The sequence below is a fragment of the Coffea arabica genome, chromosome 3c, assembly GCF_036785885.1.
Source record: "Coffea arabica cultivar ET-39 chromosome 3c, Coffea Arabica ET-39 HiFi, whole genome shotgun sequence".
Lineage (NCBI taxonomy): Eukaryota > Viridiplantae > Streptophyta > Magnoliopsida > Gentianales > Rubiaceae > Coffea > Coffea arabica.
The window spans coordinates 36,270,135-36,291,429 of NC_092314.1; the positions used below are offsets into that span (position 1 = coordinate 36,270,135).

Sequence of the window (21,295 nt, forward strand, 5' to 3'; positions counted from 1 at the left end):
ATTTACTAATTTTACATTTATTATTTAATTATTTATTTTTTTACTAATGTTGGGCAAATTCAATTTGAGGGAGTGGGAAATTGGAAAATCTTATAAATCAAGTTAAAATGACCGTTTCTGAACTGTTCACGGTCAGATTTTGACTAAAAAAATATGGGGCCTAAATCACTAGTTGTATATCAATTTTTATAATATGGGTAAGATCCACAAAATTTTATACACGTTATGTAAATAAAGTTACGTTGCGTGCAATCAAAATTACGCATCATGAAAATGACCAAAACCGTCGCAACCATTCCCGCCCCTTCTCCTCGGTCCAGTATAAGTACGACTTCAGTGCAAACTTCAAAACTTTTATACCACTCAGACCTATGGTTTGGATGCCAATTGATGGTTCCATCACGTTTCAACAACCATTCAGAAACTGGATTGGGGCCAAATTAAAGTGAATCTTTTCAATGAAACTGCTGAATTGGTTTTTTTTTAGTTGAATTTGATTTTGGATTTTAGGGCTTGAAATTAAGTTTCAATCTACTTGGGAGAGGTAGAATGAAATTAATCCGACCTCTCTTTCTCCCAACCCACATCCTAATGCAGAGAGCTGCGGGGAATGTAAGAACAAAAGAGATGGTGAAGTCTTTGATCGGTGGTACCCGTCGATTCTGTATTTCCTCACTTCTCAAACCATCCTCTCCAATTTCTCTTGATTTCAGGTACCCTCACAAAAAAAAAGAGAGAAAGGAATCTATGTAATTCTTTGGTTTTATTTACTGCTCAATGTTTTTGTTTGTGTAAAGAAAAAAACAGTTATGCATGTGTAGATTAAAAACAATCTAGTAGGAAAAAATCGTGATTTTAAATCCTTTTAGGTGATTTTGTTGCTGGATTTGTTAATTCCTAATTAACTTTAATCTTTCTGTAACCTGCGAGGAGCAAATAAAAGGGTTAAGGAGTTTGGGATTATCATGAGCAATAATTTGAGAAATTGAGGAAAAATGGGGTCTCTTTGATAAAAAATTTCGGTAATGATTTGTTTGCTTAGCTTTCTACCTTTAGTTGAGGTTTACTGGGTTTTCATTAGTTTTGCTGGTTACTTTATAGCCAATTCTTTAGAACCCGTGCCAACGGTTTTCGGTTATATTTAGGCCTCCAATGCAATTGACTTTAAGAAGTTCATGGTTGGCACTGAGGAATTTTAGCCATGGCAGAGTGAATTTAGTGATATCTCCACAGGGAAAGCCGAAATTTGAGACTCATGAAATTGAGCAGCCTAAAAAGGACAAGTGGATGACAAAGAAGCGGCTGAAGATGAAAAGGAAAAAAGAAAAGCAAAAGAGAAAGGCTGCCAATAAAAGAGACCCTAGAAGACTAGGTGTCAAAGGGAAGAAGAAAAAGCAGAGGTTTGCTAATGCTGAGGAAAGGATTAAATACAAGCTGGAAAGGGTAAGTTGACAAACAACTAATTATTATTATTTGTCTCAATGCAGCATTTAAAGACCTGCCTTTTTCTGAATAAGATAATTCGGATATGCATTCTCTTTTGAAGTTTCTACTATTCATCTTCATATATATGGACTCAATTAATAGCTGACTAATTGTGTGCTTGACACAAACTCTGTTCCTGGAATGATCATGGTGGATAGCTTTGGCTAAGCAGTTCATAGTTCACTGGTTAAAAATGGGCACATTGCGGTGCATCTTTGTGGTGCTACTCAATTTGTTAGCGTTTATTTCGATGGCAATTAATTCTTGTTTGTGTTTTTTTATCTATCTGATCAACTGATGGCGGTCAGAATTCTCCTTAAGGTTGTTCTTTAATTCCTGGGTATTGGTTATTTCTATTTTCCCTGTTTTTCCTTCTATTCTCAAAGAGAGAGAATTGGCTATGGGTTGTATATGTATGCCTCAGATTGGCTTAGTTTGGTTGGTTAACTGACAGGGCTGATTTTTCTTTACCTCAGGCCAAAATTAAGGAAGCCTTGCTAATTGAAAGACTAAAGCGGTATGAGGTCAACAAGGTCCAGGGTCCTGTTGTTAAGCCACATGAGCTGACTGGCGAAGAACGATTTTACATGAAGAAAATGGCCCAGAAAAGGTCGAATTATGTACCTATTGGTAGGAGAGGAGTATTTGGTGGTGTCATTCTTAATATGCATTTGCATTGGAAGAAGCATGAAACTGTCAAGGTCATTTGCAAACCTTGCAAACCTGGTCAAGTGCAAGATTATGCTAGTGAAATTGCCAGGCTTAGTGGTGGAATTCCAATTCAAATAATCGGTGATGATACAATAGTTTTTTATCGCGGAATGGATTATGTGCAGCCAGAAGTTATGTCGCCCATCGATACATTGTCCAAGAAGAGGGTAAGTTTCTTCTATGATTTACTTTGTTTATAAATCTATACTTCTTTGGGTACTACATAAGTCTCTGGCTACCTGTAGGAGATTCTTAGTTATCTTTGATTGCTTTGTGGATTGGTTTTCCTACATATCTTTTCTACTGCAATTTTTAATCGTCTTAGTGTCTGAGTTGATTTAGACTCATTCATTGGCTTGTATAACTTATGCAACCTTCTGATAGTTTTTTAGTTACTTTTTCCTTTTTCAAGACTCTTGGGTCTATTCTGATGAGATGGTACACTTCATTTTTTTTTGAAGCTGAAAAATTGACATTGGACATGGGACATGAAGACAGTCTACAATGAAAAACATTTTACTTGAAATAACATAACCAGACATGTATAGTACATTTCGATTATTTGGTTATTCCTCAGTCATGCAGGCCATCCTTTTATCACTGAAGTTTCTACTGAACTTCAGTTACAAGCATGTGTTGTTGCATGTATGATCATATGGGTGCAAAGTGGATAGAATCTAAGTAATACTGGTAAGTCAAATTGCTAGCTTTTGAAAACTAGTACGAGGGATATATGTAATAGAAATTTGCGAGATTTTTAAAACTTTTTGGAACATACTGGTAGGACTTAACTTATGTCAGTTTCTTGTATATTGGCGTTGGTTGACCCAAAAAAAAATTTTTTTTTTGGGGAATAACTATGCACTCTGCTGGAGTTTTTGCAAGCATAATTTGAGCATTAAATTTCTCTCTTCTGTGTTCTTGTCAATATATCTCTTATAATGAAAATGTTGGATGTCTGAAAAATGTTGCAAATAAATGTGGATTGTTTGTCCTAAATATATTCGTCCAGGATCACAATGAGTGCTTAGGTGTTATTAAAAAGATCGAGGACTATTTGCCTTTACAGCCAGTTTAATGGTTCTACATGAATATTTGATCTTCAAGATTTGAATTTTCTTTATCAATTCAGTTGTTCTTGTGATCCAACAATAAGATTGTTTTGGGTGCAATCCTGAATATTGATTGTGGCTTTGTTTATTTGGATTGTATTTTAGACCCAGTAATCCTGTTTGCATTTGGAAATAGCTTTCAATTGATTCAAGGATTCCAACCATGTCAGTTAATTTTACTTTTGACATCAGTGCCTTTATGGTTCTGTTTCGATTGATAAAGGCTTAATTTGGTGACTTCATGTAGGGTTGTTGGTGGTCTTTATATGATTGTAGCAAGTTCTAGCTTTAGGGCTGATGCTGAATTTCAGGATCACGGCATTGTTGTTTTAGAAAATTCCTCAACTCTAAGCCATGATAACTCACTTGTATAGGAATTATATGGTTGTTTGGGTGCTAAAACAGAGATCAGTAGAAAATAATAAAGAAACAAAATTAAAAAAGGGGAGGGAAACAAGGCTGTGTTTATGTTCAACTTGGCTACTACAGGAATATATAGTTCTTTCCTTGTCACGGTTATCATGGATGAGTACTTGTTTTGTCTATTGAAAGGAGTATATACGGAGTTCTGAACAAGAGTTCCATGCTTCTGTTAGGTACCAAATTCACTATACATTCAGGGATGTCTGACCTGACATGTGAGAATTTGCAGTTACCTTTTACTGTAATTTTGTGACTGCGATATCACTATAGGTTGTGGCAGTGCTCTATGAATGTCTTCATGAGAAATGCAAATGTCACATTTGTAGTAGCATTCACGTGACAATTATACTTGGACTTCTTGTAATAAACTTCAAGTTTGCTTCTTGTTTGAAGTCAATGACAGATTTTCATAAAATCTAGTGTTTTTGAAAGCTGCCTCTTTGTTGGATTACTCTATGGAAGAGGTCCTTTTTAATTTATATCAAAAGGTTTATAATTGTCCGCAAGGTTGTCATATGAAGGTTTCAATTTTATAAACCTCACCATTAACATTACCTTATCCGAGAATATTGTGGAATCTTCTTGGCAAAAAAATTTTTACGCTCATGTGACTTTGCTTGAGCTATATAAATGCTCTGTAGATGGGCTATTTTGTTGGAATCATCCATCTCCTTTATGATTGGGTATCCTGTGGACATCAGTTTAATGAGCAGTCATCTCTTAGGCAATCAAAGAAAAAGGGGTCTTACTCGGCATACATTTGTCTGGTTTTTGATGTGCTCCTTTTCCTTCTCTTTTCCATTGTAGATTACAATTTTGTTAACCTTTTCAGTGATTTTTTCATCTTCTTTCAGGCATTAGAAAAATCCAAGTACGAGCAGTCACTTGAGTCTGTTAGACGGTTTATTGCTATTGCCGAGAAGGAGCTTGAATTATACTATAGACATGTTGCACTTTACGGTGACCCAAATGACCGGAATCTGAACTCAATCTTTGATAAACCAAGACGAATAGAATGGGCAAGGAAGGTTGAGGGAAAAGAAGATGCGTCTTCAATAACTGAAGAATGTTCTCATGCTCTCTTTCAAACAGATATTGATTCCATGGATGATGAAATCTTAGAATCTGAAGAAATCTCTGAATTTGATGACAAGTGCAAGAATAATGCTGCATCTGCAAGTGAAATAGATTATGAGGATGATGGAACTCATACTGGGGAAATAGAGTCATGTGACGAAGAAACAGGTAGTGTCTCTTATACTAGAATACCAGGTTCAGGATCTGTACATCAAGTAAATGGAATGCTGAATGAGAATTTGTTTTGAGCAATATTTTGTTTTGCAATATTTATTTTAATTGGTTTAGACCCTATATTGCTCTGTTTGTTTTATTTTCTTTCAGGAGCTTGCTTTCCTTAATCTTACATATACTGCATTTTATCTTGTTATATCTGTTTGAAGCAGCAAACACTAAGTTTTGATCTCCCTGTTGGCTAAATTTAAAACACTTGCTTGTCTTAATCTGTCTGTTTTGCAAAAGAAGATCAGATGCATGATTGGCCAAATATTCGTTTTACATGTAGACTTAGGGGATAAAAAGAATGCTCTTGCAAGACAATAGATAAGCTATGATCAGATCAATAGGACATTGAGTTTGTCAGCGAATTCTAGTAAAACAAATGGTGTTATGGTTACAACTTCAAGGAGCAATACAGTTCAAGATTAACGAATGAAGAAACTTGAAAAACCAAACAAGCGTGTTCGAAATTTTTCCTGGCTATTTGGTACCTGTGAAAAGTTTAGATAGAAAATTGAAGTTGGTGGTTGTCATTAATTTCATGAATAGCCAGAGAATGATGCTCAATCACTCTTAATGACTAGTAGAAAAGAAAATTCTACTTCTTAGACAGTTTTAATGTATTTCTAAAGAACTGCTGATGAGCCGTAGCTATTACTACGTGGACTTTGATAATAGTATGTGTTCATTCTTGTAAAATCGCACCATGTGGACTTTTACTTCATAGCTATTCAAGTTTTGGTGACACATGTTTTCTGCTCAAGCCAATAGTCCATAGAAATATATTGGTCCATTTAGTTCATAGCATAACAATTTCTTGTGCCACAGTTTGTGCATTATGTGTGCAGCAATGAAGTAACATGGTGTTTTGTAGTTATTTAGGTTTTATATCTAAACTCATACTTGGCATTGATTTTCTTGGAAAAGAAGCTGTATATGCAGTCTACTAGATCCATCGATTTTTCTGGTGCCATTTTTATCACCAATTTAATGGATTAAATTTTTTTTTTTTTTGGTTCTAAGTAGGTATAAGCTACTTTTAGTCTCTATTCAGGGCCTACAGGATAAACTCGACTTCACTGATGGATGAGGTAGTGGAGATCGAGGTAGCAAGTGGAGAAAAACTTGACATGGAGAAGTTAAAGAGGGGGAGAATGAGTTGGTGCTGGTAACTTGTAGTATGCTGCTTAATTTGGGATGAGAAAGTTGTTATGATGTCAAAACCAAAAAATTGCTATAAAAATCACTAATGCTACGAGTCTGAAAATATTATTAAGCATGTTCATTTAGATTTCTGATTTAGTTGTGTCTGATACATTTTCTTCATTATCATGATTTTGATGAAGGGGATACTTGATTTGAAACTTGATCAAATGAGTTTGATGTTTTAAAAAAAGCTGATGGGAAGTGGCAGAGTAATACAATATTCAATAACTGCTTTTATCTTTGCTTTTAATCGTGGAGTCTTCAGTTTGTTAGAAACCACTGATTTAGTTTTTTATTTTTATTTATTTCATTTTTATGTTCCTTTTTCCTCAGTGACAAACTGTTTGGCTAAGTTTGCGTAAAGCCTTTTTATCACTAGGCGCTGATTGTCAAACTTACATATAATTCTGTCAACTTGGGTAGGTTATGGTCAAACAATATGATGTGTGCTGCAACAAGATTGGCCAATTTGTTACAGGCAATAGATATCATCATAGATGATGATGCATGGTTATTTAATTGGAAATACAAAGATAATGGTATCTGGATGTGTTGTTCTGTTCAGTTAAGAAGTCCTTTGGGTTAAAAGGCAGGTGTCTGTGGTGAGTAATAGCATGTTTCTTCAATTTAATACTTAAGTTGGTGTACCACTAGATAGTGTTAGCAGTAGTTTCTGATATTTGGAGTTAGTCATTTGTTTGGTCTTTGGTTAATTGCCAAAATTTTCAAGATTTCTGGTCCGTAGGTCAAACCTTTTTTTATTCAGTTGCTTCAGAGACCTACATAAAGTGTTCATATTCTAAGAAAAATGCCAGTTAGTCATGTAGTTTGTTTAAAAGTTTTGCCCTATTTTGGAGAAAAATTAATTTTTGGGGAATCGTTGAGTTTTCCATATTTAGAGTAAAGAGATCATGTACGAGAATTTGAAGAACCAGACTGTGGTGCTTCTTTCCATTTGTCATGGTTATTAATCATCATTATATATGTGTTTCCACATTTCAACTCCTTTCTAATTTCCTAGGTATAGTATACTGTAAGTCCGTATTATATATACTTTAAGATTGCCTGCTGTGAAAATTTTCCGGATGCTGGAGCTATTAACATCAGGAATAACTTGCTGCATCTCTTTGCTTTTTACCACCAAGTATCTTAGCCTAAGTCTTGCTTTCCTTTAGAATTTTGTATTTTTCTTTGTTTGTATACTTAAGATTAACTTCTTTATGCCTATTATCCAGTAGCTTCACTACAGGACATTGTAGCCAGAACTTAGCCGAGAATCACATGATAATTTCTTGTGATTGATGTACACTTGCAGTAGTTTGAGTGATGATAATTGCTGAAAATTTTATCGTTCATGATATTAAAGGTAAATTAGGAGTGAGCTGACATTTGGCCTTTCAGAGGAATTGATTTTGCTTTGTCCTTAACGGTCTGGTAGCCTTTATTCAAACATTACCCAGTGAAACTTTCCATGTGAATTTGTGTCATTTTTTCAAGATTTACAAGATGAATGCTGTTAATTGAAACTCTGACTATATATGGCTAAATGATATTGTCTATCATAGATTAGCTTAGAGTAAACTGTTGAATTTTAACAACCTGACTTAGTCCTCCAATGTTGCTCGTGCTTCATAATGTGCTTCATGTGTTGCTCTATGGTACAAAAAGGTACATTTTCTTTCCAATATACTTTCTGAATCCAGATGTGGATTAGCTTACAGTTCATTTGACAAGCAATTACTCTTTCCTTCTTTTAATTTCTTCCACAGCAATCCAGATGTGGTCAATATTCCTTGATACCAAAGTTATTTTACGAATAGCATATTAGTAAGATTCTGAAGATTTGTTAAAATAACTTTTGGTATCAAGGAATATAAGAAGGGCAAAAACTCAAGAATTGGCCTAAGTGAGCAAAGATTAATTTTAAATAGAATTAGACCTTTTAATTACCCGACTTTCATATTAATCCAAAACGATATGCAACTAAAAGTATTACACTTTGCTTTGGTACTAGTCTTTTTCTTTTTTATTACCAAATTAATTTCAATCGAGCTACATGGAAGGCTAATCTGCGAAACCCAAGAAAACAATTGCCTGCAAAGCACAAATTTTTATAGAACAACCTAGTGATTAACTCTGCATTGTTTGGATGGTATTGTCAAAACAAAGAAAAAAAGTTTGTAATTGGAAAGATAGAAGAAATGATAGTAATAACCTTAAAACTTTGGTATATATATATAAATATATATATATATATATATATAAACTATATATCAGATGTACTTCCATCTAGGTGTAAGATAATTTCAGAGATTACCGCGTAAAAGATTTGGAACCAAAGCTATACAAAGAAAGTTATGTATCCATATGAGATAGATTAGCAACACTTACTGGAAATTGCATGCTAGATAAGCAATTTGTTATTGAAAGAGTAATTAAAGTTTGCTATTTATTAATAAAAAAATGTGAAGTACATTATGTACAAAGAATGGTACATATTCCTATATTATTGAGTATATATTCTCAATTCATCCATGATAATTTGATAAAAGTCTTGCCTATATGCTCAAACAAATGCGCCTTTGATGATAATTTTTTAAAAATTTTCCTGGAGACTGAAAGCAAATAAAGTTTTATAAAGATTTATTTATAGAACACACCACCTGTTTCTGTAAACTATACAGTAGCAACTGTATATAGAGCTAGTATGTTCTTTTACAATCACATCAATGCAGAATCTTTTCTTTCTTCTGGAGCTTAATATAACGCTTGACAATCACCACAAGGGAGGTTCCCTGTCTTTATCAGCAGTCAGCAGCATCACTTACACCATGCTTTCACCTTCATCAATCCAAATGAGATCAGTTTCTAGCATCCAATGGCATGCTTCACCTTGTCCAGGTGAAAGATTCAATACTCTGAGTGAAATATGATCTGCAGGAATTCCAGATGTATCCATATGACATATTGCTAGAACCTTGTTGATAGGAACTCCTGTTTCAACTTCAACTAAGGTGATACGATACAGGTGTGTTGAGGGGAGTGAGTGGCAAAAATACGTAGCAAAGGGGAAGAAAAGCTCATGACATGCCACAAGTTTTTTGACATCAAATTGTTTTATATTTTGAATCAGGAGATTAGTTCCTGAGCCCCTTCCGCTTTCGGTTGTCAAAACAGATAAAAGGTTTTTGCCTAAAAGAGCTTTGGAAAATCCAAGCATCTCCTCTAATGACTTGGGGCAGCTCTTGGTCTCTTCCTTTATTGCTGGTGCATTGCAATAAAAAATGGTACTTAAAACTGCATCTCTTGTTGTAGGAGACCCAAAACACTCCGGAAAGATTCTTTCAATGTCATTGGAGCTCATCATAAACTTTTTTGCTATTGGAAAAGGAAGGAATGAACGATGTGGGAATCTGTGATTTAGAACTTTTGGTATATGGACTTTATTCCCTATTTTAAGCACTGAAAGTCGAAAGAAAACATGAGGATCGTCTAATCCTTGGCTAGGAGATAACTTGGTAACATTTTCTCTGTAGCTACTTTGTTCAGATTTTTGAGATGCATTTGCAAAGTATGGTCCATACGGAATATACTTGATCAGTTTTGATGTTTGAGAAGTATTTTCTAGTCCATAAGGTGTATACATAATCAGCTTAGATCCTCGAGATGCATTTGCAGCATATGGTCCATATGGTATATAATCAATCAGTTTGGATCCTTGAGATGGATTTGTGATGTGCCGGTTTTGATCCTGATTGGAATAAGAACAAGCTAATTGAGCAGTGGAGCAAAATTTGGCATCTGCTACAAAAGTTGGCTTGGACAATAATGAATTGAAGTAACTAAAGTCTCGCTTAGACATGGGAGATAGTTTTGAGAGAAGAACTTCAGGCATTGGGTTGTGCACGTATTTGGACCAAAGGCTAAGCTGATTATGAGCAACAGAAGATGGAGGATATGAAACAGGTGACAAAGAGGAAGCACTTATGCCATTGCTGTACAGAAAGTAAGCAAGAGTTAGAGAAACCGATAATAAAGTTGGGATGGCCATCCTAATGATTGAGGATAAAAATTTATGGACTTATAGGCTGCATCAACAAGGGTATGATATTTATACCTGCATTTTTTTCATTATGGTGTTGCTCATTGATCATTCAAAGTGGTCTTTGCCCCTTGGATAAGCTGTTGAGAAGACCACGACAACTGAACTAAGACAATCTTTTCCTTTGTTGAACAAGAAAAGAATTTCACACTTCGATAAACCTAGGGTGGATGGGGATGTTAAAATTTGATTAGTGACCTGCATAATCAAGGTAAGGGGAATTTCTCGGGGGTTGAAAGTATCTTCGGGCATTTTAATGATAATTGTCGTGATTAACAGAGTTCATGTGAAAGTAAATTGTTTACATCAGCATACTGTGCTGGAAAGAGTCTTCTTAGTGGTATGTACAAAAGTATTGTGAACATTTTACCACCATGTTTGTGGATTTGTGTATATGGATCCTGTGTTTCCACCTCTATTATACTTTCCTTTTTTCTTCCCTTGTACATGTTTCACTTTCCATTGTTACCTTCCTTCCATCAGTTGCACTTCATCCTCCAGCCACCTGTAATGGTACCAGACTGAGCTATGTGGAATTCTCAAATCTAATAACAGGAATGAATAAATCAACTGGATAACAACTAATCAATTGAAGAGATAAGTTGTAGAATTGACTCAGATAGCTGTAATTGATGTATGAATTAGGGGTTACAGAAAGGGCGGGAAAAAGCTAAGAGGATGAACAAGAGTGAGGAATTTGGGGGAAAAGAAACAGGAAGGGCTCAGCCCCAATCTCTGTTGATATTACACAAAAATTGCCTCCCTATTACATTCAATCTATCCTATTTATAGATGACCTGCTGATAACCAACTTCATATCTTCTAATTGGCATGACCAAGTGGCTGAGAGGCCGTTGCAGCCAATTTGAAAGTTTGTTATTCGAATTTCAGTCTTCACGTGCGTTTGTTGCAGAATCAACTTCCAGCTAAGGCGTGGTCTTGAAATCACGCCTTCATTTGTCTCTTCTACCTATTCCACGTCTTTCCTCCTTCACGCCTTCCACTTGACCTTATGACACCACCTTCGGTCCTCCATATCTAACAGCACAGACATTTCACCAAAGTAATTCTTCTACTGCGAACTACCACCATTTCTGTAAACTCTTCATAAACAAGATTGAAACGACAAACTATCCGATGTGAAGCTAATTTTTACAAATTCTAAGCAAAAATTACTCGTGAAAATGGTAAATCAAAAAGTAATCTAGTAAAGATGTGTTAGATTATCATTTCTGATCTTGTTCTTTATCTGAACAAAGCTGCGTGGGTTTTGAGGTTTTTGAAGGGGAAAAAGCATGATAGAGTAGAAAGGAGTAAGATACGGCTGAATGATCTAGACTAAGGTCTCCAATATGTCTGACTGTTTAATTTTAGTATCTTCCATGAAGTAACTTTAGTAATAATTAAGTTTTGAAGACTCAATCTTCTTTGTGTATAATTCTTGCTAGGGTTGAAAGATAAATCAAATTACTCGACACTTGAATTTGATAGGAGTTGGTTCAAGTTTGGTTTACTAATTAGTCAAGCCAAGGTTAAATAGTGTTTTATATTTGATAATATTCAAATTTGATAAAAATGCTCGTTCAAGTTTGGTTTGATAAATAAACGAACCAAGTTTGAACAAAATTTTGAACTTATTAAAATAATCAAACAAGTTTGAACATTAGGATGTTCGATTTGATTAGGTTTATTTACACTCCTAATTCTTTTAGTGCAATTTTTTCTTAAAACATAACCAAGTGCATGCAAGTGCAATTTGCTTCAAAAACGTAAACTAATGTTTAGTTATTTGCTTGTATTTGCTAGATTAAATTTCCTAAAATTAAAAGTTTAAGGACTAAAGTAAGAGTGCATCTATAGTGTAAGGGTTCAAAGTTAAATTTAACTAATAGAGTTGTGTCAATAGATATTAGAACCTAAATTACTGTCAACAAACCTTTAATTAAGGAGCCAACTAAGATTTCCTATCCTTTCCTTCACAAGTAAATGGAATTTTTTTTTAACAGGGAAGGGGTGGGTTTTAAGAAGCGGGAATGAGGTAAAAGAATGTGAGGTCAGAATGTCAAATTTTTTGAATCTCAACTTTAGTCATTAGATCAAAGACCTCCTTGACCAAGTAAATGAAAGATGATGTACTGTTATATGCAAAACGTGAGTTGCTTTGAGCATCACATTTTATGGCCGAACTGAAACTTCACATGCTCAATACTCATAGTACTTTTTAAAGATTTTTGTAGTTAACTTTCCTCAAATAACATAATAATCTATTGAACAATGGCTTATGTTCAAGGTAATCGATTGTATATCAACATGCAAGCAGCATAAATGCAAAGTAAAAACATCAAATTGCACTTGAAAAACTTCTGCTAAATATCAAGCTTTTACAGGGAAAAAACAAGGTTCAACTTCTTATGAGAACAACGGTACAAGTATGTGATACGTGATTAAGCAAGGATTCGCACACCACTTAATTTTTATTTGTCAGCACTAAGTGGACAATAAGACGACCAGAGTCGATAGGAATGTTAAAACAACACACGCAGAGACGCTAATAAGTAATAAGCAGTTGTTGAGTTTCAACCCTACACCATATCCTTTCTAGCACCAATCCAAAGAAGATCAATATGTGTAATCCAGTGGCACGGTTCACCTTTTCCTGGCGAGAGCTTGAGCATGTTGAATGCTGCATGATATGATGACCACGCGGAGGCATCCATATGACATATTGCAAAGATTGTATTGACTGGAATTTTTGTTTTAGGTTCAACTACATCCACTGCATAGATTTCAGTTGAGGAGAGCATATGGCAAAAGTAAGTTGAAAAAGGATGGAATACCTCGTGACGTGACACAATTTTTTTTACATTAAGCTTTTTGATTTTTTGAATAATAAGCTCTTTTCCTGAACCTTCTGTACTTTTAGCAGTCAATGCAACCAAGCACTTGCTACCTAATGTAATCTTTGAGAATTCAATCATGGCCTTGAGGGATGTAGGACAATTTTTTACCTCTCCTTTTAAATCTGTAGAATTACAATAAAGAAGTGTAGTTTCAATATTCCTTTTGTGTTGGGGTTCACAAAAGATTGAGGAAGTACTTTCTCAAGCATAGTATCATCTAGAGAAATTTTGGATGCAATTTGAGAAGGAAGAAATCCAGGTTGAGGAAACTGGTTCTCCAAATTGGAGAGATACACTCTATTTCCTTGTTTAAGAATGGAGATTCTAAGCAAGGAAAAAGGGTCAACATTTTCAAGTCCTGGAGGCGCTTTATGAATATTACAGCCGGCATTATTGCCTAAGGATTTGATGTTATTCATCTCCGCATAACAAGCTAGATTTGCAAGACTGCAAAAATTGGCATTAGAAGAAAAAGATATTTGGATGCTAATGAAGTGAAAAATTCACAGTCATCTTTATTGAGTGGAGATAATTCAGACAGAAGAGACGTAGGCATGGTATTTTGTATATTTTGTACATTTTCATGCCAATACTTCAGTTGTTCTGAAGCAATAGATGAAAATGCTGTGCTTTTGGAAAAGCTACATGCAGCGTAAATGCTGGCAATGACGAAAAGAAGCATAGAAAAACTTAAGTTGGCCATCAACGTTGGAGATTTGATAAGCGAGGATGAATGGAGTGGAATATAGCTTCAGTTCATTCGGTATTTATAGTCGAACCTTGTTCAACTTTTTCATATTTTTCAGAAGACAAATGAAAACTCTCTAGCCTCAGACGTCTGCCTCATGTGAAAAGGACATCAGAAAAGCTAGGAATTGCCTTAGACATAAGTGGTAATATTTTTAAATATTTTATCGTAGGCAACCTGTTAGCATGAAAAATACGCGCATGGCAGAAGCAATTTTAACATGTATAAAAATACGTGGAAAGTGGAGGAAAATAAATATATAATAAATACTCAATAATTTATTTAACTCAATACCCAATAATAACAAATATCAAGTAGTTTTACTCACGATAACTCATAAATTTCAACTAAGAGACTTTCTCTCAAAGCTATTCTCAAGATTCAACTCATCTCTTTAAATAACAACCTATTAGATTGGTAGTATTTATAGACTGCAAAGTTTCCTAAAACAACAATAATTGTAAACCAAAACTTATTTGAAAGTTAACTTGGGATTTCCTAATCTAATGTAGGAACTAAACAAATATGGCACCAAAAATAATTAGAAAACTAAATACTAAAATAATTTGGTTTAATTTCTTATATTGCCTCCCTTCAACCAATCTCTTAATGCTGTCATCTCTAATGCCATCACAAGCTTGAATCTCCATGAACGATTCGATCGCTCTATAAATGACGTAAATCACCAACTTGTAGTGAATTTTCAATTTCATTTTCATGTGTGGTAGTGAACAAAACTTGTACTTCTTGAATAATTTCTTCGCTTGATCACTCTTGTCAAAAAATTTAAACATATCCACCCATTCTTCTTCGCATACTCCATAATTTAATTTATCCATGTCACTAAGAAAATCTCCCAATATAAAAAATTCATAATTCTCACCATCAAAATTTTTAACATCACCATGTTTTTGTGTTGATTGGTTTACATTGACAACTGCATCAATCTTAGTAGTATCACAACCTTCAACCAAATCGTCCACTTCATAATTGAAGTCAACCAATTCCATTATATGATTTTTCTCTTCAAAAATTCATCAATCTTGACAAAATTAACAATTTCTGCATCATCACGATTTTTAATCACCTCTTTACTTTGACCAATGATTTCATTTTCTTTCTCAACCACTTGTGAAATTTCTTGTTGAGTTATAAATTCTTCATCTTCATGTGTACCCACAACTTCTACAATTTCTTCTTTCTTTGTCTCATTAAAAAATTTTATTTCTTCTTTTTTTTCTTCGTCACAAATTTCTTCTTCACCATGACCATAGGAATTTATCAAAAATTTCCAAGCCTCCTTTGCTGTTTTTGCATGTATGAATTGTTTCACTACATGTAACTGGATTGGACTTGGGTGCCAAACTAGTAGAATACCCTACAATTCAATTGTCTATTCCTCTCTAATTGTCTAACTGCATCGCTTGATAATTCTGTACCTGCTATAGGTTCCGTGAACCCCTTTTGGATAATATTCCAAACTCCAATATCTTTGAAAAAATTCTTCATCATCGATCTCCAAGTCTCAAAATTGTTTTTACCATCAAAGATAAAAAATAGGATAATGTTGTAAATAATGCGGATCCATATTTTAATTATTTAATCTCCACTCAATTTGGACCAATTCTGTGTCCAAATTGTCAAAAATAAATCTTCTGATTTTGTGCTCCAATTTTGCAGACTAGCCCTAGGATCAAAGCTTAGAGTTTTGATGCCACTTGTTAGCACGAAAAATACACGCACGGTGGAAGCAATTTTAACACATATAAAAATATGTGGGAAGATGAAGAGAATAAATACACAACAAACACTCAATAATTTATTTAACTCAATACCCAACAATCACAAATATCAAGTCGTTTCACTAATGACAACTCATAAATCTCAACTATGAAACTTTCTCTCAAACCTATTCTCAAGATTCGACTCAACTTTTCAACTCAACTCTTCAAATAACAACCTACTACACTGGTAGTATTTATAGACAGCAAAGTTTCCTAAAACAACTATAATTGCAAACCAACACTTACTTGGAAACTAACTTGAGATTTCCTAATCTAATGTGGAAACTAAACAAATATGGCACCAAAAAGAAATAGAAAACTAAATACTAAAATAGTTTGGTTTAATTTCCTACACAACCTTTTTTTTCAAGCGAAACAAGAAATTCCTTGTTTTCTTTTTTTTTTTTTTCAGTTTTTGACATACTACTTATATTTTGCTGTTTGGAAAACTAAATATATTATTCCTAGTTTCATATCAAGTACTTCTGACAAATTGCCATTGGAGATTTGAGTCCGGCAATTTTTAGTCAAATACTTTGGTTTTACTTACCAATTCAAGTGAGATGGATAAATTTCATATTTACTATATTTCTTGTTGATTTCTCTATGTTGAACTTTAGTTTAGAAACTATATCATCTTTGTAAGCACCAAACTACAAAATCAAATAGTAATCCTTTATGTTTTTCGTATCTCTTTGCTAAAGATCAATGCACTTACTTATTTTACATGTAAAAGTTTAATTGCCAAAACTTGCATAAAATATGTATGGCTAGATTTGAAAAAAGTTCTTGTAGACGAAGAAAATTTATTTAATTTATTTAATTTATTTAGTCAGGATTTATTTAAATTAAATCGATCTTGATTAAATTAAATTAAATTATAGAAGTCCATTATGTTTTGGACTGGCAAATTGGGTCAATATTATATGAGCTATTAAATCAAATTAAATTCATAATGTCCATTTAAGTTAGAGTGAATTGATTGCTTTATTAATTCACCATGGACCATTTGGGTTGGCCCACTATTTAAACCCAAATTAAATGGATTTCTTTACCCAAAATGCAGGAAGATTTCTGGAGGGTTTTCTTGAAGACTTAGCATACATATTTTGGCTATAAATAGAGGTCTTCTCTCAAGGCAAAGATAGACGAGAAAATTTCATAACTTTCGAAGAAACTCTGTCAAATTTTCCCAAAGAGCTTTCTTCCTCCAATTCAAGTCCAAATCAAGTCAAACAAATCCTCCTGCTATCGGTGTTGAAAACTTAAAGTTCCAAGTGTTTGACGCCATCATCAAATCAATCGTTTTCTACGTCGAAATTGTAGAAAACACCCTTTCGATTGGAGAACAAGTCTTTTCGACCCTTCAATTGAAGCTATTCGAAGAAAAGAATCAGGGGATTGATTTCTTTGATTCAAGAACTTTCAGAGATTGTAACCCGCTTATTATTTGATTTAATCAATTTGATATTTGTGCAAGTTTTCTTGTCTTTTATTTTAGGCAACAAAATTTGTACTTACAAATTTCTGGCACGCCCAGTGGGACTATCTCTGCCTCTCATCTCTTTTCTTTCAACAACTTATCAGTTTCAAAATTCAATGGAGTTCAAGAAGGTGAACTTTTCTCTTGAAGGCTTAGTTGCTGATGTCTCAACCACTCAAGAGACGCAGTAAACTGCACCTCTGACAAGGAGTAAGGCCAAGAAGTTAGCAGAGAAGCCAAGGCGAACATTGTGATTGAAGAAGCAAACCTCAAGATGCTTCCCAATAAGAAAGGAGCCCATGATGAATCTATTGATAGCCCAAGTGATTCGGCTGCCTCTGTGGTGATGCCCGTCATGATGACCAATATCGCAACTGTGGAAGATCAGATTTCAAATTTAGCCAAAATTGTCGAAGGGCTAGTAGTTTGTCAAGATGCCAAGATAGTCAAATTAATGGCTATCGTGGAAAATATAGGCGAAAATAGCCTTAGTATGTCTAAACAGAAATCCAAAGTGCAAGATGAAAGTGACTCATCATCAAGGGAGAAGGAGAAAGAGGATGCGAAGTCACAAGCCACGAAAGAATTTTCAATCTCCCCTGATGGCACTATTCATGTTGATAATCTGAAGAAATTTATCGAAGGCACCATCAAAGACAAGATTGGTGGAAGTGCCAAGTCATATAGCGGTTACACCAAACCTTATACCGCTAGAGTGGAAAGTTTGAAGATGCTCATGGGATATCAATCTCCAAAATTTCAACAATTTGATGGCAATAGCAACCCTAAGCAGCATATTGCACATTTCGTGGAAACCTGTAACAATGCTGGCACTGATGGTGACTTACTCGTTAAGCAGTTTATTCGCTCGCTGAAGAGTAATGCCTTTGATTGGTACACAGATCTGGAGTCTGGAACCATTGACAGTTGGGAGCAGCTAGAACATGAATTTCTTAGTCGCTTCTATAGCACAAAGAGAACTGTCAGCATGACTGAACTCTCTAATACACGTCAATGGAAGAATGAACCTGTCATTGATTTCATCGACCGTTGGAGGAATCTAAGCTTAAATTGTAAAGATCGAATTTCTGAATCTTCTGCGATCGAGATGTGTATTCAAGGTATCCATTGGGGACTCAGATACATCTTACAAGGTGTACAACCAGAAACGTTTGATGAATTGTCCACAAAAGCCCACAAGTTGGAAATTAATCTTGATGAACAAGAACCGTCAGTTCCTGACCCTCACAAGGTCAAAGAGAGATAAGAAGCGAGGAAAGGGGGCAAGCCACCATTCAAAAATGAAAAGAAGGAGGCTATGGCTACAAGTATAACACCTTTTAAGGTCGTTCCCAAAACTGTCAGGAGAGAAGATAGGAAGATCAATGCACATCAAGAACAAGGAAAGAGGAAACCGATTCTCAAAGAGTATCATTTCCTTGATTCTGATGTCCCTGGTATGTTTGACGATCTGTTAAGTATAAACTTGATCACGCTTCCTGAGATGAAGCGACCCGATGAGGCCAGGAACACTGACGATCCAAATTACTTTAAGTATCACCGATTGGTTGGGCATCCCATTCAAAAATGCTTTGTCTTCAAAGACAAAGTAATGAAGTTGGCGAGACAAGGAAAAATTCTCCTTGAAGAAGACAAGGCAAGTGTGAATCAAATGTCCATTGATTCTCTGCAGTCTATGGAGATTAAAAGGGTCATGGTCGGTATTGCCAATAATTCAATTTGGTTCGTTCGATCCCATAGAAATCGAACAAGAAGATACTCTTTCAACTCTTCAGGAACATGTCTATGAAGATGAGAAGGCATTACAGCCCGATGTGGATGATGAAGGGTGGACTTTAGTCACGCGAAGAAGGAGGCGATAATCTAGTAAGGTGAACAAGGCCTTAACAAGAAGTCTGGTCATCTGGAAGGGGAAAGAGAAGAATGTAAAGAGAAACAATGATTGTCGCAACCTTCAAGGAAGTCGAAGCTGCAAGCAAAAGTTACGAACTCCTATCACTCTTAAAAGTGTTCATACCAAAAGAATTCTTTGATGTTGATGTGGTCGAGAGTCACACAACCTGAGTAGATCATGTCAAAAAATAAAAAGATAATACTTACGAATCTCTCTGTAAGATAGCCTGTGTGCCTACCAGCAATGAAAGAGGTCATGTGCCCGCTGGCAATGAAGAAGTGAATGTCACAAGTATCACTTTCACTAGTGAAGACTTGTTGCTTGGGTCAACACCGCATAACCGCCCTTTGTTTGTGACCGGCTATGCAAATGAACAAAAAGTGAATAGAATTTTGATAGATGGAGGTTCTGCAGTCAATATTCTTCCCTTCAAGACTCTGAAGGAGCTCGGCATCCCGGTTGATGAACTCTTCAACAGCCGATTGATGATTCAAGGTTTTAATCAAGGAGGGCAAAGAGCTCTTGGATCACTAAATTTGGAGATAGTCATTGATGACATGTCATCCAGAGCCCTGTTGTATGTGATAGATGCTAAAACAACATACAATGTACTACTGGGAAGGCTCTGGATTCATGAAAATGGAGTTGTACCATCAACTCTTCATCAATGTTTCAAGTACTGTCAAAATGGGGTAGCAAGAAGTGTGAAAGCCGATGACAATCTTTTCATTGAGGCGGAAGCGTATATCGCTGATGCCAAATTTTACATCAAAAGGCACAATGCGAAGGATAAGTCTGAGCAACCTCTATCTGTGGATAAAATCCAGAACCCCAAATCTCCGAGTGTAAAAGGGAAAAAACTGATAAATTCGAAGTCAAAAGAGGAAGTTCATGAAGAAACTGATGTTTCATTGCCAAACAATGAATCAGTTGTCTTTCGTTACCCTTCCAAGTCAAGAATGAAACAGGAACAGTCACCTGTAATTCAGCATAACGCTCTAAGAGATTTGACTTTTCCGGTAGTTCATCTTGATACAAAGAAGGCTTCGTTTCCTCCATTTAAAAGGTTTAACCTTTTAAACAAAGAATCTGAAGCCGAACAAGACATCATACCAAAGTCAAGAACCAAAGACGATTTTGATCCCATTGCTTATAAACTTCTCGCTAAGGCTGGATATGATCTCAAAGAATCTGCTATGTTAAATGTTCCATCTCGTCAATCTACTAGTGACATGATGCATGGGTTGAATCCTACCCAAAAAATGTTGAAGGAAAAAGGATATGCCACTGAAAATTCCAAATTTGGTCTTGGCTATTCCTCTCCTACACCAATCCGCATCAAGATCAATAGAGCTAGTAGTCAATATATTACTGTGGAGGATGAGTCTTCTCAAATAGCTGGTAAATTTCAAACTTTTCACGGAAAGGAGAATAAAGCTCCACGGGTATCTGTTTTTAAGAGATTAGGACCGCAAAGAAAATAAAAGCCTCAAAACTCTCATAGGAGTAAAGAAAAAATGGCAAAATCATTGCAAAATCTTGAAGAATCTTCTGATTGTCCTCATAAATTTGGTAGCATCATTTTCTCGAGAATGAGAAGATGCACAGACCTTATAATAAAGTGTGGGACTGAATTAAGGGTCAGGGAGCATACTGTGGTGTACACAAGACCAAAAGAGAATGATGAGGAGAGTGTTGCTTCATGCAATCATATAACCCTAATTGGCGGTGACTCTCCTGAAGAAGAAGAAGATGCTGAAGACGCTCCACCTGAATTGGAAGAAGGTGTTAAGGCTACTGTGAAAGATCTAAAGGAAATCAATCTTAGTACTTTAGAGGACCTGCGTCCAATATACGTAAGTGCTTTATTGAGCCCCGATAAAGAGAAGGCATATATTGAACTTTTGCGGGAGTATCAAGATATTTTTGCATGGATTTATAAAGAAATGCCGGGTTTAGACCCAAAAATGGCCGTCCACCATTTGGCTGTTAAAAAGGGAGTTCGACCTGTGAAACAGGCACAACGGAGGTTTAGACCCGATTTGATTCCGTTGATCGAAATTGAAGTCAATAAACTTATTGAACCCGGGTTTATTCGTGAAGTTAAATATCCCACATGGATTTCGAGTA

General features: G+C 35.3%; 1 protein-coding gene across 4 annotated transcripts; it reads left to right on the forward strand.

Moving 5' to 3' along the window:
* The first annotated feature begins 291 nt into the window (after positions 1-291).
* On the forward strand, positions 292-10,779 carry LOC113734994 (uncharacterized CRM domain-containing protein At3g25440, chloroplastic). 4 transcript variants are annotated; one of them, XM_072082664.1, is made up of 5 exons: positions 292-713; positions 1,146-1,443; positions 1,962-2,363; positions 4,586-4,976; positions 6,054-10,779. In XM_072082664.1, the coding sequence occupies exons 1-5, from the start codon at positions 550-552 to the stop codon at positions 6,068-6,070; spliced, it is 1,272 nt and encodes a 423-aa protein (XP_071938765.1). In that variant the 5' UTR covers positions 292-549; the 3' UTR covers positions 6,071-10,779. The 4 variants fall into 4 exon arrangements, with proteins under 4 accessions (XP_071938765.1, XP_027117660.1, XP_027117659.1 ...); XM_027261859.2 differs by having other exon boundaries at positions 6,082-10,779; XM_027261858.2 differs by lacking the exon at positions 6,054-10,779 and having other exon boundaries at positions 4,586-5,102.
* Positions 10,780-21,295: the final 10,516 nt, after the last annotated feature.

Excerpts from the sequence above, each read along its gene's own strand:
- LOC113734994 (XM_027261858.2), top strand. The coding sequence starts at position 550 with ATGAAATTAATCCGACCTCTCTTTCTCCCAACCCACATCCTAATGCAG. Across the intron at positions 1,444-1,961 it reads TTAAATACAAGCTGGAAAGG|GCCAAAATTAAGGAAGCCTT; the intron begins GTAAGTTGACAA and ends TCTTTACCTCAG. Across the intron at positions 2,364-4,585 it reads ATACATTGTCCAAGAAGAGG|GCATTAGAAAAATCCAAGTA; the intron begins GTAAGTTTCTTC and ends ATCTTCTTTCAG.